This window comes from Lagopus muta, chromosome 1, assembly GCF_023343835.1.
Source record: "Lagopus muta isolate bLagMut1 chromosome 1, bLagMut1 primary, whole genome shotgun sequence".
Lineage (NCBI taxonomy): Eukaryota > Metazoa > Chordata > Aves > Galliformes > Phasianidae > Lagopus > Lagopus muta.
In genome coordinates this window covers 143,539,730-143,558,315 of record NC_064433.1, presented here as the reverse complement: position 1 = coordinate 143,558,315, position 18,586 = coordinate 143,539,730, and the positions used below count along the sequence as shown (strand labels likewise).

Below are 18,586 nucleotides of genomic sequence, written 5' to 3'. Positions count from 1 at the left end.
GGCTTGTTTTTAGGGAGAGGAGTTCAGTAGTTTGATGTAACATAACAGAATCACAGAATCACCCGGGTTGGAAGGGACCCCAAGGATCATGTAGTTCCAACCCCCCTGCCTAGCAGGGCCACCAAACATACACATTCAGATCAGGTTGCCCAGGACCCCGTCCAACCTGGCCTTAAACACGTCCAAGGACGGGGCATCCACAACCTCCCTGGGCAGCCCGTTCCAGGGCCTAACCACTCTCCTAGTAAAGAACTTCCCCCTAACATCCAACCTAACATAACAGTTAGATCCAGTGTGGTATTGGAGGCAGAATTTCCAGGTAACAGACAGAAATGGCGCAGTGTAGAGCCTGTGTGGAAGCATACAACCCAGTGTATCCCTTCAGGGAGCAACACTGGGACCATTTGGGAGTGGAAAATACTCTCTTTGAACTCCAGCCTGCAGTGCTCAGCTGGAAGTGTTTGGCTCAGCCCCATCACTGCAGCAAAACCATGAGGGAGCATCACATCCAAAACTGTCTTCAGTGACAGAAGTGATTCTGTCTGAGCCAGGGTATTCTCAGTGTCTGCCAGCTCATCCCTCCTATGCTGCAGGAAGAGGCAGGCTATGCTTGTGCATCTGTTGCCTGCTTTTTTTTTCCTGAGCTGGAAGCATCTCAGGAGGAAAAAGGTAGGAACTCAGCTGGTTTAGTGAAAGTGGCAGCATGTGTATGGAAGACATGAGAGAAATCTGAGAAGAAAAGCCAAGAATCTATTAATAGACTCACAGTTCTCCCTGCCAGCCCAAGGTACAGCAGCAGACTGTTCTAGTTTATACCAGCTGATGATGGTTCCCATGGCATTATACTCTGACTGGGAGATGCCCACGTGGTCTTGCCTCACATCCCTTTCAGGTGCTGATCTTCAGGGAGGAAGCACAGAGCAAAAGATTTATGGATCTTCCTTTTAGCTTCGTGAGCAGTACAGAGCAAGAACTGAGAAGGCAAAACCACTTTTGCCTCTTTGGATAACACAGAAAAATTAGAGTTAGGTTGTTTTTTTTTTCTGAAATTTGAAATTTATGGAATATCCTTCCTCTCTCCCACTGCTAAGTTGTCCAGCTGCACTGAGAAAATCATCTGGATTTGATTTTTTTATTGAGTATTTTGCTATAGATTCTTACTCTGGCAGTGAAACCTGTAATAATCAGGCAGTAATTTTTTGCAGCATTTGTCAGATGTGGTTCAAGCGGTTGTCTAACCTGCAGAGGATTTTTTTGGGAACTCTAGAGCATGTCCTGCCCTACAGGTGTGCAATAAGCCAAAAAGAACATCAGCTTTGAAAACCTCATGGGAGAAAGAAATCTCTGAAGAATCCATAGATGTTTGCTCTCTTGTGTTGGCATGCAGAATTATTTCCAGGGCTTCAGGGCTTATGAAAAGTCAAGCATGAGTCACAGCAACCACAAGCAAGGGTCACTAGTTTGTAACTCTCTTGGTGATTGTTGTCTGCAGTTTTTTTTCTACAGAAAGCAGCTCCATAAAAGCAGATGAAAACCTAATGTGTTTGCAATTTGCAGAGATTCCCAACTGAGAAGGCTTACTTCATTGCTAAAGAGGTAGCAACCACGGAACGAACGTACCTGAAGGACCTTGAAGTCATCACATCGGTATGTTTACTTTAGCATTACTGATGGAACATGTGAAGCTGCAGTCAGCAGTAGTATTTCACCCGCTCCATTAAACATCATAACTGTTCCACACTACTTTTATGTGCTGCACTGTAGGTATTCTCTGCAGTGCACAGGAGTGCAACTCTGGGGAGGAAGTAACACAAAAAGCAGAAAGTGAAGGTTTGCCCTGTGGTTAGTAACATACACTATGAAACTCTTTCAGGTTGAGGAGCTTGGAACACAGTTCAGTTATTCTTTCTTGCTCTCATGCTTTGTGGTTGAAAACCCACAGGCATTTTTAGTAATTACAATGATTTCTATTAAAAGTGAAGTTGCTCTCTAGGGGGTCGTACTAATATTTCCTTCTGGCTTAAATGCCTCCCATTTAACATCAGGTATGGTAGAGCACCTATTGGAATGTTTCTGACTTTTCACTAAGCAGAATTCACTGTTAAATAACTTACTGTTTTGTAGCATCTTATCAGTGTGTGATTATTAAAGTCACTCAGACAAATGCCTTCTTTGCACACACAACAGTCCTATTTAATTTTCAAGAGTAACTTATGCAAGATATGACCTTAACAATAATTATCTGTGAGAGGGAGCTGGGTCCAAACCCTCTGAAGGTATTTCAGTAGTTCTGTCAGTTCCAGACTTCCCAGATGTTTAATTGCCCAGTGTGTGAATGTCTGTGAGGTTGTACATTAAGGGTGCATTGGCTCTTGGTGCATCAAATGTTGCAGTGAAGAGGACATGCTGCAGAGAAGAGTCTGTTGCTACCCATGGGGAACCAGGAGGAGACACCTCCCCAGTTTCTCTTCTAGTCTAGGATACCACATGGCAGATGAAGTTGATCTGACACCACATTAGACACAGCTGATGTAAGCTGGAGTAGCATGGTTGTTAGAGCCAGCAGGATAGCTGTGGCTTCTCTGCCTACTGATCCGGGCTTTGCAGAGATGCCAGGCTGTGTGGGACAGTGATCATTGCTGCAGTCTTAACAACAGATGTGCTGCTTTCATCTTTCATTTCACTCAGCAGCTGCAGAAGAAGCAAGTTTTATCTCTTCATAGCTCCCTGACATAGCTCCCTCCTTGTAGCAGGCAAATTTGAATAGAGCCATAGAAAGAATCTTAGCTCAATAATGAGACCCATCAGCTGTGCCATGCAGGTCTCTGGCCCAGGAGGCCATTGGGAGAGAATGAGCAGCCAGTGTCATTAGAAAAGACAGAGCAAGTTTCATGCATGAAGCACGAGACTTGGTAGGCCTGTAATTCTTCAGTCCAGCAAGCCCTATAGTCCTCTGGTTTTACATCACCCATGTGTCTCCCAGAGTAAAATGAAAACTGAGCAGGAGCCTGTTGCAGTCTTAACAGCGTTGGGCCTGACCCTCCTGCTTCATGCTCCCAGCATCTTGCCCTGAAAGTGCAACATGCTGTGCTACTGGTTCACTTTGCAGAACAGTTCTCTGTGAACAGCACCGTGAGCTTTAGTGCTTACTGTCCTAACTCCTGTCAGTGGGATTTCAGACAGAGCTCAGCAAAGTAAAACGCAGGGTGTATTTTGCGGTTTTACTGGAACACTCCCAAGTAATCTCTTGAGAAAATTCTCTTGTACCTACAGTATTTGCAAATCCAATTTGGGCTTGAAAAGAATTTTTGAGATTTGATCAGTGATGGCAAAGAGGAAGGGAGTTTCTTTTTCACCCATGCAGGGCCTGACCACCAGTTTAGGAGGTGGGAGCGTCGGGGTAGCTGGAATTAGGTCCTAATGCCAGATGGAAAGCTCCCTACTGGGTTAGGTCTGTAGGTGTTCCGTGCAGACAGTGATGGTCATACCTGCTGCATGCCACCCCCTTGGTAATTGTACTTCTTTTCTGTTTGTAGTGGTTTCAGAGTGCAGTGAGTAAAGAGGATTGCATGCCCGAGACTCTGAAAAATCTCATATTCTCCAACTTTGAACCTTTGCACAAATTTCACACTGGCTTTCTCAAGGAAATTGAGCAGAGACTTGCTCTGTGGTAAGATTATTTTTTTGTTATTTAACAGTGTTATTTCATGTGCCCTAGCACTCTTGCACTCCCTTTTTTTTGCTCACTGTCTGTGATTTGATTGTTGTGATTCATTTGTGAAGCTATAAATGTTGGTTGTTAGCAGGCTGCATATATTGAGTCATGCTTTGTTCATGTTTACTTGACAAACCCTATTGTTCTCATGTCTCAGTCAGGTACATACATATGTAAATGACATTGTAACACTGCATGAAGCTTTCTATTGCAAATGTCAGTGTTCCTGTATGGCTGCCCTCCTGCAAGCAAGGCTTATGAGCAATAAAGAGGGGGAGGTGAAGGACCAAATCCTGTTTCTGTTTATTAGGGCTAAGCTGAGAGAAATTTCAGAGAGCAGCAGCCTATTGCACAGCACCTCATACTTGGCACTCTCAGAGTGCACCCTACAACAGACAGAGAAGAATGGACTATCAGAAGATTACACTGGGCTTAAAATTTATCTATCCTTAGAATAGAAGCAACAAAACATGGCGTGTGTGTGGAATAGTTGTGAATTCAGTAATTCTTCCCTGGCAGTGCTCTAACTCAATGCATTTAATCAGCAATGTCAGAGCAGACGTGGCACACAGAAGCCCTCTCCTTGCTGTGATTAGAACTGTCTGTACTGGATTGTTATTTTCTGTGTAGACATCTCTGGTGGGTTATCTTAGGTCCCAGCAGCCAACTTTTCCTACTCAATTAGAAAAAGTGACCATGGAAAACTGTGAAAGCAGTGAATGTGTACCTTGCAGGCAGAGCAGATGAGTGCCAGTCAGTTTAATGTCTGTGTAACTAATGAATCAAAGCAAAAGCAAGACATGATCTTAGAGTGCCTGAGTTTAGCTCTTGTGTTGTAATGGACAAGGTCACTGAGTGAGAGCACAGCACACTGCAGACTGATACTCTCCAAACCCACCTTGTAGTTCCATAATTAGTGTGTGCTTTTGGGGAAAGGAATGTGATATTGCCTCTTAGAGCTGAAATCCTCAGCTATCACTTTGTGGTTGATGCTTGACATAAGCCTACTGCACAGCAACCCTGCCTGCACGTCCTTTTCTTCATTGGGCAGCTGCTGCCGTTTTAATTGAGTCAGGATACTTGCTGGTATTAATTGCTTTTCAGCAAGGAATACTTATGGCAGGTTCATCTAGAGGGTTTTTTCAGATGCAATGAAGTTGTGATTGTTTCTCCACCCACATTGTAGGATTAACAGCACTTGAAATGGGGTTGAAGGACATGTGGTGAGAAAAGGAAGATCTGTAGTTCAAATTCTGCTTTCTACCAAACCAGTCTCATATAGCGAGCTTTATGCGTTCTAATTCCTAAGGCACATGTTGAAATAGATTCCCCCTGTATCCTCTGGTTGCTAGTGTTATACAGGTGCATGCCAACCTCCTGTTCAGATGCGATGCTTTTCAAAATTGAATTATGTTGCAATAACTGCCTAACCCAAGGCACTTGGGTTTAGAGAATAGAGAAAATAGAAAACAAATCTCTTTTGAACTCCACAAGAGGTTCAAAGACTGCAAATAAGACCTTATGTTTTCTAGTTTGTGCACATTAGGGACAAAACTCCGCAGCCCCATTGGAGGTCCCCAGACATGGGCACTGAAGTGAAAATGCAGTATCTGGGAAATTCAGCTGGAAGAGGAAACTCCTAATGAATATTTAGGCTTTTTGATTTTCTGTGGTTTTATTTTCCCTCTCTTCAGTTAACTTCTTTTAGAGCTGAGTTAGCCTTTTGTTTTCTAACTTATCCTTGGCTGTGGCTGTGGTTTCATAGAACAGCGAACCTCACTTTAAGACTCCTAGTGCCATATTAAAACTATAGCTTTGCTACAATACAAAGTGCTGATCTGCTGTGAACTTGGTTTGCAGTTCAAAAATATTCTGATGAGGTAACTTTGCTCCAGCTGGGCACCTCAATCTGACTTTGGCAGATCCGCTATTGCACATTGTTCCGTGATCAGTGTAGGGCCACTGTGAATTCTCTGTCAGCTGCTCTGATCCATGTGACAGAAAAGCAGTCACGTTACTGCTCCTGATCTGGACCCAGCTGGCAGCTGACAGCTTGGGTTTACCTTGTGTAAATGTTTGCTTTTCAAAGTTCTGGAAGATTTGAATATGTGAAATTGGGGGGAGGCAGACTAGCTGGCAGGTGTTGTTTTGGAGGTGTCGGTGTTTTTATATGCCATGGATGCTGAAATAAGTCGCAAGCAATAAACTCTTATCCTGTAGAGATTACTGTTTAATTAAATGGTGAGTGACAAAAATCAGCTCTCAGTGTGTAAAATAGCAACACGGTAAGGAGTTTCTCCAGCAGTGTGATCAAGGTCACTTAGCTCGATGCCCATGCTGTTGTGATCGTCCCAGTGCCTTTTGTCCTGGGTATTTTAAGCCAGTGGTTTCAACACAGAGCACTGGCCAACCTTAAAGCAGGTATGCAATCCTTGTGAGTCTGACTGCCACTGAGCTCTGTGACACCACTGCAGGATACAAGCCAGCTCATTTATATCTGGTTTATCTACATCAGCTCTTTTACCAGAGATTGGGGAAGGAAGGTGAGACACGAGCGTGCTCTGCATTCATCAGAAACAAAAGATCTTTGGATAAAAGTGTAAGAGACTTTATCAAGCTCCCAGAAGCCCCCATTCCTCAGGTGTGCTATCGGAGCTCCTAGGATGCTGTGTGTAGGCAGTGCAGATTGGGCATTGTTTTGCTTGTCAAAGGTGTCCTCCAAGCCTCTTTGCTGTGTGTTGGAGGTTCCTGCAGAAAGCTGTCCCTGCTCATACCTTGGGTCACATTGAAACTGATGCTCTGTAAAAAGGCTGTGAAGGGACTAAGGCCAAAAGAAGATTGCTCATAATAGTTGTTAGATAACTCTGTGCTTTCAATTTATTTAAACATCAATAGATTTTTTAATATTTGGCTCGAAGAAGCTCAAGTTATGCATATTCTTAAAAGCATTTCTGGCTTGCTGGATAGCTTCTGAGCTGTTTGAATCTGCTACTGAGTATCTTCAGGGCTGGTATCCTTTTGATCCAGTTATGGATTCTGGCAGGACTGATTTGTTTCTTTATACAACTCACCCATTTTTCATACTAAGGAACAGAAGATCCCAGTGAGGACGTTTTTAACAAGGTGTGAACTGATGCTGACACCAGTAGCCAACTGCAGAAAACTGGAATTTGCTGCATTTTTTGCAGCCAGAGTTTCATTCTGGCCAAATGCTGAGCATTCCCAGTGCTTTTACTGCGTGGCATCACCAGATCAGCAATACCATGGTCCATCAAAGGAGTCCCCAGCCCTTCTTCCTTCTCTTTATGAGAGGAGTATCTCAATGTCTTAAAGCTGGATCTTATTGTCTGGGGCCTGGAGGTTTTATGTTAAGGAGGAAGAGGTGTGGACAGTGCAGCATGACATGCTCCATTAGCATCTGGCCAGCTGACTCTGAGCAGTCACTTGGACTCCATTCCTTCATTTATGTAAGCTGTCTAAGGGACCAGTCATTTGGGCCACACGCAGTATTTTCCTGCCAAAAAGTTGAGCTTGTCTTCCCACACCCATTCAAGTGTTTGCATTCAAGGTTTCCAAACTGATTTCTGTTAATTCTGACAGAATGTGGCAAATGGAAAACCATGAATTTCCCTCTTGGTCGACCGTTAGGCTCTGCAGAAAGTGATGCCAGGGCAAGCCAGAATAGCCATGTCTGCCCTATGAAGCAGGAAGTGTGAATTGGTGTTTGGGGCCTTATTCATGTGCTGGAAAGAAAAAGCCTGACTGCTTTCAAGAAATGTAGGCAGATTCATCTTCTCACAGGGAAACCAGCAATTTGAGTTCCTGTTCAGAGGCACTTCTGAGGAAGGCTGCTGCTGGGTTCTAGCAGATGTGGCTGAGAAATATGTGGCTGGTAATTTGCAAGGAAGCTCTTAGATCTTAGCATATGAAAGGAAAGGGCTCAATCAGGATTCTTGAGAGACAGTTTGAAAACCTGTAATAAAAAGCACTCAGGGAGGTGTCAGACAGATGAGCTAAATGCTGATTTATTAACCTGTTTTTGTTGGGGAGGTAGTAGGTGTGGTCTGGAAAAACAGCCTGATAAACAGTTTATATAAATAAAGCTGCGATCCTTATCTGCCTTCTTACATGCTCAAGTGCCAACAATTGAGCTAGTGTAACAACCAGCTTTAATGGTGAACGTTAAAGATATGGCTTAATGATACAACTTTAGTTAGTAGTACTCTTGGAAGGCCTGAAGCGTCTAAGTGCTTAAAGATGAGCTCTACCATCCAGGAGGATATGCTGTTCCTAAGCCTGTAGCAGGAGGTCATGCACTGCAAATGTAATTTGCTGCATAACATTTTTTTGCTGCAGTTAAAGGGCTGCAATTTAAATTGTTATGTTGATCTGGAAAGAAATCTGTAATGAGATGAGATGCCTTTGCTTCCTTCTTTGCCTTCCCACCATCACCAGACTTTTATTCCTTCTGTTGGCCATCCTGGAGGACTGAGAGTAGTATGGGCTGACCTGGGATTTCCTTTAATTCGTTTTTCAGTGATGTGCACTGAGAAGCTAGAAAATTAATTGGAAAACTCAGCCCTGCTGACCCAGCCATCAAGTTTCTGGATTTTCTTAGAGTTTTACTTCTTCTAGAAGTACTTGTCTGCCTTCAGCACAGGTTACTTCTCTGGTATGATTAGCCAGTAGCTGGAGAAAGGCTGTTGCCTCCCTCTTTGTCTCTCTGCCAAGATGCTGAGCAAGATGAAAGCCCATAGTGTTAGAAAAAAAGCAGCATCGGGCAAAAGCTAATGGAAGGGAATGTTCCTGACACCATGCGTGTGGCTGATGTGATGAGATGCTGTGCAAGCAGTCAGTGCTGGCTGAGCTGAAGAGAGGACAGAGGGCCAGCTTTTAGGAAATAAAGATTGCTCAAGGAACAACTGCACTAAATATAAGCTGAGTTCACAAAGTTGGAGGACGCACTCACTGTGACTTTGGTAGGATTGGGGTCAGCCTTTGAGCAGTTGGCTGGTGGGTATGGAATTGGCAAGGAGTGTTCTAACCAGCTAATGTGCAGCCTTGAGGTCAGAACAGCAATTTTCTATAGACCAGACATTTGTCCTCAAAGAGTTCAGAAGCAGTAATCTTGTAACACCCATACATACCTCTGTTGTTCTTTGCATTGTAGATAATTTAAGAGTGTTTTGTCTATGGCAGTGTTTATTTTAACGTAGTGATTCAGTAAAGCTGGAAATGCTTCTTGCAGTCATCACTAACACAACCCAGCTTCCTACGCAGCATAACCTTTGGTTTCAGAAGAACATAAAATGTCCTGTAGGGAACTGTGTTTTTCTTGTTTACATATGCGTGTGAGTGCCTGAGGGACTTAACACAATAGGACATAATTAAACACAGACGATGAAACTGGATATTGTTTAGATGAACATGGAGCAACCCCTTGTTTATCAGCTGAGTCCCTTTGTCTATGAGAGGACGAAGTGGGGAATGTTACCACACAGAATCCTCAAGCCGTGCCCTCTGCATTTCCTGGTTAGAAGGGCTCACAGGGAGGTTATCCACCAAGGATGTTTACAAAACAAAATATGTGTCAGAATATACTCATGGAATAATGTAGAGATTTAAAATACACACATTGTATGGTTTTTTTTTTAATTGTCTTACCAGTGAATAGTATGTTCCTAACAACAGCAGTATCTTCTAAGATTTGGTGAATGTGGGACCTCTCTGGCTAATGTTGATACTGAGGAATGCAGAGTTTTACCGTCTGATTTTCCTTTTGTTCCTTCGTTGCCCACATAGAACCAGAAATTGGGGAAAGCCAATATATCCACCAGCAATAACACAAAAAAGAGGTCCTGTTATTCCTGAATTCACTGAGAAGTTGCTTGTATTCCCGCTCTTTCCCATGGTAGTGCATTGCTTTGGCTGAATTGCAGTTGCCCTGCCTGCAGATCAATCTCCCAGTGTGCAGATGTGGGAACTGCACTGGATTTAAAACATTAAGGACAGCATGAAAAGAAGCCACCCTGCAGGAAACTTGGAAGCAGTATTAGCAATTGGGAAGGGAAGGATGCAGTGGTTCTCCTCTTACCCACTCCCCACTGCCCCCCCACTGGTTTCCTTTGGAAAATCTAACTTAATTGGAACAGTTTGGTTCTTATGCTTTTTCCTCCTGTGTTCTTTCAAAGATGTGTTTGGATCCATTCAGTGTGCGGCATCCCTGCCTGTCTCACGCATGGATTTGGAGCAGAAATGTCTTTTTCAGGAGCTGAGCTTCTCCCAGAGGCAGCACCCACCCAGGCACAGCTGGCCGGGAGGGAGTGGTTTGCAGTTCTAATACCAAAAGTGACATACTGAAAATTAATTCCCTGCCAGCATGTAATGCTCATGAGTCAAACCCAGGTGCTGGGTAGAGTGTTCTGTCCTGTCGTCCCTTACACAAAGCAGGAAGATTTTCAGAGTGGGATCTTCTTGTTTTTGGTGCTCTTAACAGTGGAGTCCTTCTGCTATAAGCCCATGTGTCATGACGCCTTACTTTTTCTTGAGGCATTTATTTAAAATATTTAGTATATTTTAATATATTTAAAAACCTTGGCAATTCTCTTTAGAAGTCTGATCCTGTGAAGTGATGGCCATGCCGCTGCCAGGCCTGCTGGCTCCAGCAGTCCTGTTTGGAAAACACCTCACGTGCTGCTGAGAAGAGGGCTAGGGCCAGAAAGAAATGAGCTGCTGGGTTCCTTTCTGTGCCTTAAGTGATTATACAAATGGTTATATTGCTTGACTAACCTGTGTGCTCTTTCTGTTGCTGACAGGGAAGGCCGCTCTAATGCCCACATTAAAGGAGGTCACCAAAGAATCGGGGATGTTATGCTAAAGAACATTCAGAGTATGAAGGTAGGAATGATCTCATAGCTATTAAGTTTTCACATGGATTAGGATGAGCCTGCATTTCATTTTTGTGTGATGTTGCCTGCTGTGCTGGGTTTTGCCAGTTGTAATCAAAGCTTATGCTATACATGTTTCCTTCGATGAAGTATCATGTGTTTGGGGAGCACTGGGATTGCAGAATTGCAAGCTGACTAAACTTCTCAGCCTTTTTCCTCAACTCCCTCTCCAAATTTAGGAACAGTCAGAATCACAGCATGGCTTGGGCTGGAAGGGACCTCAAAGATCGTTTAGTTCCAAGCCCCTAACAAAGGCAGGGTTGCCAACCACAAAATCAAGCACTAGATCAGGGTCCCATCCAACCAGCCTTGAGCATCTCCAGGGATGGGGCACTCGCAGTTTCCCAGGGCAGCCTGTGCCAGTGCCTCACTACCCTCTGAGTGTAAAATTTCCCCCTGGCATCTAACCTAAATCTCTACTCGTTTAGTTTAAAACCAATCCCCCTTGTATTATCACTATCTGCCTATGTAAAAGATTGATTTCCCTCCTGTTTATAAGCTCCCTTTAATTACTGGAACAATAAACACAGAGGTTGAAGAGAATGTAGTTTCCAGTTCTTTATTCTTGCAAGTAACACATCAGAATTTGTATGTCTGAAGAGGATCTTCAGAAGCCAACTGTTCCCACTTGTGTATGCAAATAAAAGTATTTAAATATTGCAGGAGCATTGACCTTAACCTGGGTTCTGGTTTGATTTTGAGAATTTCTACTTGTGCACCACAGCACCAAGTAAGATGAAAAATTTTTGAATGAATGAGAATAATGAGTTCTCAGTTCTTTAAAGCTTAAAGCCAAAGAACGTGTGTGAGCAGTGTATGTAAAGCTTGGCGTTAAGAAGGACAGACGGATGTGCAGAGAGGTTAAGTGACATGGAAATCATTACAGAATGAGTAAAAGGGAACACAGAAATCCTGATTTACAGCCCCCGGCACACAGACGGCTTTGTCACCAATAAAACAGGAGCAGCTTTTTCCCATCAAGGCACAACTCGGATGCCTCAGAAGAAACACAGGGGGCTTTCCTACACCCCACTCCTCCTCTCAAAAGGGGCACACCTTTATACAGCTTTTGGAACCACAGGAAGCTTTTGACAAATTGTCCTTCTGCTTTCAGTACCTTGTAGTATTAAGTGTTGTCCCTGGTTGTCTGATCTCGTCCTTCTGCAACTGGTCTAAGGATTCTATACAGTGTAATGTAGACCCGCTGGCTTGCTTTCACCTTCACTGTCCTCTTTCCCATTAGAGGATTTTGTTCCATTTGCTTTGAGAACTATTACTGATAAGCACAGATACATGGAATAAAGGGGCAAAACCCAGTTTGACCTTAGGAACTGCCTAGAAAGCGATACGGTTAGTTAAAACTCTATATCTTTGTCATGAGCCCTGTTAAAACACCCAAAAACTGACAATCCTTGTTTAATTAGCACAGGAGGAAAATCAGGAACAAATAACTAATGGGCAGCCTCTGAAGTTGTCCTGAGGATCTGCAGTATCTTTGTAGGGTGAATACACAGTGTATGGGGGAAGCAGCTTGCCTGCAGAGATACGATATTTCCGGGAAAGATACCACATATCAAAGGGAAAGGGAATTGATTGAAAACGTGTCAAGAATCAGGAGCTTTAGATTAAACCCAACTGTTTTCTGAAGTCCGTTCAGGATACCCATTTAATTTTGTTTTGTTGCTGGATGATATTCTACCAAGTGTTGGAAAACCTTATCTAGCTGCTCAGAGAAGCTCTGTGCTGCCTGAGGAATCTATTTACCTTTTGCAAAATACAAACAAAACCCTTGTGTTACTTGGTTAGAAAAAAAAAAAAAAAAAGCCAAAAAACTGCTCAATTGTTTTAGATGGGACCCAGCAGAGTCTGTGGTACTGTAATCTAAGTGGAACTGTGTATTCCTTGCAAACTTCAGTCACTCACTGATGCATAACTACCGCTGCCAGTGAGATCATGTTATGAACTGCACTAAGCAGTAGAGGATGTAAGGCAAGGATGGAGCATTCTGACTTAGCCATTTCTGCTGCCAACTCCAGTATATTTTGTTCAGAATCCCAGGAGATGCAATTTCTCATTAATAATAGGGGTACAGAAGCTAGAGATCCAGTTGCCTGTCTCTCAGTTTTTCAAAGGCACCAAAGAGATGCCGCACCTAAATACCTGCATCCTCTATGAAATCCAATTTTGTTTCCTGCTACTGTGTCCATGCTGTCTCTCTCTCTGTTGCTCCTGCTTGTATGAGCTGTGTTCGTGTCATCTCTTTGCCTTTGGATTTCTCATTGATGTGAGACAGTTAGCTCTGTTCACTCATGTACTTTGTCTTATGGGGAATGCAGAGGGGATGAGGGATGTACTTCACACTAGTCATGATATTTCTTCTTTTCAAATACATATCAGAGCCACTGTGTTGCACAGTGATTTTGTTTGCAAAATCCCAATGGCTATGATAGATTTTTTTCTGGTATAGGTGTGGGTGAACGGTTGTGAGTCACATCTCAGTGTTTGCTAATAGCTCTACCATATGCTTTTTCTTTCTTTGTGGCTGTTAAGCAACTGACAGTTCACCTGTGGAAGCACGATGAGATTTTAACTGAGCTGGAGAATGGAATCAAGAACTCTCGCAAGCTGGAGACCTTTTGCAGGGACTTTGAGCTACAGAAAGTTTGCTACTTACCTCTCAATACCTTCCTGCTCAGACCTTTACACAGACTTATGCACTACAAGCAGATAATGGAGAGGCTTTGCAAACATTACCCACCAAACCACACAGATTTCAGGGATTCAAGAGGTAAGCAAGGCATAAGACATGAATTCCCAGAGCTGGGAAATGTTAGAGATGCATGTACAAACAATTTTTTTTGTCTTACAGCCTAATTAAAACAGGGTTGAGTTGCGAAATCAATCACTCAGAAGACCAGAAGCAGTAGGATTAGAGTTGCACTTGTATACACATTATGGCACACTGTGGACGAACACTTGGAAGAGAAATCTGCTGGGGGTTATTAAGTACACAGAAGCGACATGCATTTCAGGAAGTCCCTTAAGCTGAAAATAGTTGGGAGAGAACATGGAGGATATGCCAGATGTGCTAATTTTATTCTCAGCTTTCCCTAGATATCTGCTGGTAACAGAGAGTATTGGCCCAGGTGAACCCTTGATCTGACCCCACGTGGCTGCTTGTTGTTGTGTCTTAACACAGTCTTAAGGAGAATATTATTTTTCCAGGTGGACACTTTGTTCTATTACAACTTCCACGATTTGTTTCAGGAACTCAAAGCTGCCAACGTATTGGGGTGGTTTTTTTGATGGTGGTGTTTATTGTAAATGTGAATAAATTCTCCTCCTGTAGTCTGAGTTCACTGCTTTTTTTTCTTTTTTTTTTTAATTTGCTTTCCTCTTTGTGTATGCTGGTATCCCATCCCACTGTGTACTGTCTCCATTTGAAGATAACTGTTACCTGCATGGTTGCCACTCAGTGCAGGATGTGGGCAGGGGGCTGTGCTCAGTGTGGCCACTCCCAGCTACACAGTGTTAGCTGAGCTGACTGGCTGCATTCCCTTGGCTGCTGTGCATGGAGAGCCATGTAGGCAGTGCACAAAATACGGAGGTAACTTGACCTGTGGTAATAAGAACTGCCACAGTAGTCTGTGTGACCAAAATGCTTGCCTAAATGTAGCTACTGCCTGAAAGAGCTCAAGAAGTTAAGGTCTTTACTTCCAAAGACTATAGAGGTCATCATTTACTGAAGTGATACCGGATTATTCTGTGTTTCCAGGGTTAACTATTGTAGGACATGTTCATGCCAATCTACATATATATACATATATATATATATATATACATACACATACATATACATATATATATATATATATATATATGGAAAGTAACCATAGAACAATCATCAAAATACTAAAGACTGGAAAACATCTGCTTAAAATGGGGTTTGAAAAGTTCGGTCTGTTGGGACCCACACTTGTTTTATAAGCATTGTCATAACTGGCTCACTTCTGATCTTGGATTCTGTGACTTCTCCCAGGACAGAAGAGGAAGAAACCAGCATGGGTAGGGACAGCAACCCCAGGTGCCTTGTCAGTGATACAGAGGTTTTTTCTTCCTTGTAGTTTTTTTAACATTTATTTAAAAATAGCCTATCCTTTTGGATGTATCCAGATTGTGCTCATGTACATGATGGCACTGGGAGCCAGTCTGTGAGCTGATCCCCCAGAAAAGATGAAGTGATGAAGTGATTTTGTGCCTAATTCCCTAAGTTAGTTAGATAGTAGAACCTCTTCATTGGTGCTGTAAATTGACTTGAGTATCCCTAGTTTCTGTAGCTGAAGTAGAGCAAACTTTCAGATGGAGAAATGGTCTGTATCTTTACAACTGTCCACACTCAACAAGATGATGCCCAGAGTTTATAAGGTTTTCAGTCTGCCTGAGTAGGTTTGCACTGTGAAGGAGAAGGGTATCCCAAGGATGAGTGGTGCTCACGAGTTGCTTTCTGCAGAGAGAAGTCTTTCTTTTTGAATATTTTTTGTAAATTTATAAAAAGCATTTTATGGTTTTGTTTCTCTAGCTGCTTTGGCTGAGATTACCGAAATGGTGGCACAGCTCCATGGCAATATGATAAAGATGGAGAACTTCCAGAAGCTGCATGAACTCAAGAAAGACTTGATAGGCATTGACAATCTGGTGATCCCAGGAAGGGTAAGTAGCAGGATGGTGATTGAGGTGTGATGCCATTTCAAAGCATTAGATGTATTTTAGAAATCTGGTTCTTAGGAGCATCTGTCAAACTGCCTTTCTTCATATGAACATTTTTCTCTCACCAAAAACTGTTGTATGTAAACATAATAATACCGTAGAAAACGGCAGTCTTCAAAGCAGGAAGAAGCTATCATCTTTATTATCTTTTTGCAAATTTTATTAGGGTATCTTATATATAGATTTGGATGGCTGTAGGCAATTCCAAATGTCTATTACAGGAGGCAGTAAAAATGTAATATTTATCACAGCATTCAGAGCTTGAGCATTTCCTCATTTCTTTCTGCCCTTTTCTCTCTCTCTTTTTTTTTTCTTCTACCCAATCATCAGTGCTAAAGCATAGCAAATTAAAGAGAAGCAAGACATTTGTGCTGGAGGACCTTCAGCCTGGTCACGATGCCTGGCTCTGAAACTCATGACCCTGAGGACAAGCAGTCTCTTTAGTCTACATGTAATGTTAGGCGATGATTTTTGAGACAGTGTTGCCTTAAGTAAACACTTTTAATTGTGTTATAAAAATACGGACGTCGCTTCCATTTTTCCTGCTGTACTTTTTTAAATACAGAGGCTTATTTCAGTATAAGTGGCCCTCTGCAGAATTTGTAGCCTTTTCTGCTTTTCTGTGTACATATATCTGTGCATTCGAGCTTGAGAGTTGTCTGTTGTCAAAGTGCTTTTCTCCCCACTCCCCTGACTTGTGTGTGTAATACACAGAAACACGACTTGCGACAACAGAAAATGCGTTGCTGGTCTGTTCTTGCCCCTCATGCATTTTGTGAAATAGATGGAAAAAAAACAAGTGAGTTTTGTGTTGAATTGCAAATGCAGCAGTGCTTTAAGGCACCCTGTGGCCTGAGGTCTGCTCACAGTGCCATTTCCTTGCCTTGTGCTACTGTGGGGTTATACAAGAGGCTGCTCCTGGCACACCTGTGCTCGTGTTTATGTAAGAATTTACCTATTTAAGGGAGCTGCACACAGGTATTTTGGCTATTTAGGCTCTGGCAGATGCCCGTGGGTTGCTGTTCTGCAGGCTTTGTGCTGCTGGGCCAGATGCAGGCCAGGCTGGATGCAGTGCTGCCGGGCCACTGCTGCCGTTGGCTGGGCTGCCTAGAGGAGGCCCCATGCCATGTCTCTGAGGAGAAATGCTTGCCAGGCCAGTGATCAGCTGTCCTCAACACGGCTTCAGGGAGCCACTGTCCTTACAGTGCCCCAGCCTGTTGCTGCCATCCTGGTTCCTGTGCTGGGTGGTAAAGCATCCCACAGTCGGTTCTGCTTGCAGATGGCAGTGACCCACAGCTCTTCTGTGAGCTCGTGCAGTGCTTGGCTGTGGTGAAGCTGAGGCCGTTGGTGACCATTAGGTATTACAACATAAACAGTGATTGTGTTTAGTGTGCTTTGGTGGTCAGCAAAGGCTTCCAGTGGTCTCTCTGGCACCATGAGCTTACTGTGATAGAAGGGACAACATTCTCTAGGCACCTCTACTTAAAGTAACTTTCACTTAAGATAGACTGGACACATCAGAGCAACCTTAAGGCTAAGGAGCATCTCTCGGAATAGATTAATCTTCAAGAGCCAGTTTGTTGCTAAGCTGCAGGCGATTCTGGTGCTTTATCTGCCTTTTACATGCACAATAGGAGTAAAACAACCCTCAGAAGACTGTAATAAATAAATATAAATCTCTTGGCTGGCGGGAGTGACTGAAAAATGATGTTTTGATGGGTTTCAGATACATGGGAAGGTGGGTTACATTACAGTTCACAACAAACCCAGGTAATCCCAGACCTTTGAAAATTGAGATTGGGCTATTCTTCCTCTACTTTAACCCCTAAACATCACTTAACAATTTGATCTGAATGCCCTGTATAACTTCACGGAGACTGCACTAGGATAACACGTGCTGCCAGACCAATTTCCCTCTTTTTATGCTGCTGACATAGATTTGTTCATCAAGTAGTCATGTTTAATTTTGCATATTAATAAATCATAAACATTTTTGCAAAAAAAAAAGAGCCTATTTGTTTTGTATTTCCTTCCTACAGGAGTTCATTAGACTGGGCAGTCTTAGTAAGTTGTCTGGAAAAGGTTTACAGCAACGCATGTTTTTCCTGGTAAGCAAGAAGGCATTTTTTTTATTTATATATTGAAATGTAACTATAGGCAACTATTAAGCAAACTGTTAAACTTGAATATGATTTACAGTATTTTTAAATGGTCGTTTATCAACATAATACGTGACCTCACTGGTTGTTAAGAACATGTTCCTGTCCAAAACCAATACTCTCTTTGTGACTGCTTCTTACAAAGGTAACACTGTTATTTTCATATGCCACTGTGAATACCATGTTAAAATAATACTTCCTAGCAACATGGTCTTAAATAAAAGCGGAGTCATTAAAAAAAAAATAAAGTGGCACCAGGGTTAGTGGACATATCCCAAAAAGAAGATGAGGGGTAACTCCTGGTGATGTAAAAAATAATCCCCATAATGCTCTCAGGACACATTACAGAGCCACGTTTCTCCACAAACCGTCCAGTTCCAGCCCATTTACCTGGAGATAGATTGAGAAATTCCTGCACTAGGAAGGATCATAGAATAGAATACAATCATTAAGGCTGGAAAAGACCTCTAAGATCATCTAGTCCAACTCTCCATCTACCACCAATATTGCCCACTAAACCATGTTTCTCTGTACTTACATCTGTACTTACATGTCTTGAACACCACCAGGCACAGTTACTCCACCCCTTCCCTGGGTGGCCCAGTCCCTTCCAGTCCCTCACCACTCTTTCAGAGACATTTTTCCTCACCCCATTTTCAGGATGGTGTCTCCTCTCTCCTCTTCTGGAAACTGACTTATTCCCAGGAACCCAGCACTGCTGTGACTCAGCCATTGATGCGGGGGGATTGGGATGCCCAGTAGAGTTAGTGGATTTTACAGTCCAGGGGTATGGGGCAGAATATGAAAGCATAAGTGCAGCAGGAGAGGAAAACTCTTCCTTGGCTTCTTGTGGGCAAAAGGGGAAGACTGTGTCCAGAAAAACTTGTAAGCATGCTAGATTTTATGAAACATTCAATATTTACTCTCTCAAATGAGCACAACAAAAAAACAGCAGTTTTGTCTTGGTGGGATTTTGCTCTAGCTTTAAAGGCACTAGA

The 18,586-nt window shown here is 42.9% G+C and overlaps 1 protein-coding gene across 11 annotated transcripts in view; it reads left to right on the top strand.

Moving 5' to 3' along the window:
• Positions 1-18,586, top strand: part of FARP1 (FERM, ARH/RhoGEF and pleckstrin domain protein 1) — a 205,165-nt gene that overhangs the window by 175,561 nt on the left and 11,018 nt on the right. For all 11 annotated transcript variants that reach the window (XM_048933180.1, XM_048933177.1, XM_048933176.1 and 8 more), the window contains 6 exons: positions 1,558-1,647; positions 3,537-3,670; positions 10,531-10,612; positions 13,213-13,450; positions 15,242-15,372; positions 17,469-17,537. In XM_048933180.1, coding sequence (XP_048789137.1) covers positions 1,558-1,647; positions 3,537-3,670; positions 10,531-10,612; positions 13,213-13,450; positions 15,242-15,372; positions 17,469-17,537 — 744 coding nt within the window. The remainder of the gene's footprint in view (positions 1-1,557; positions 1,648-3,536; positions 3,671-10,530; positions 10,613-13,212; positions 13,451-15,241; positions 15,373-17,468; positions 17,538-18,586) is intronic.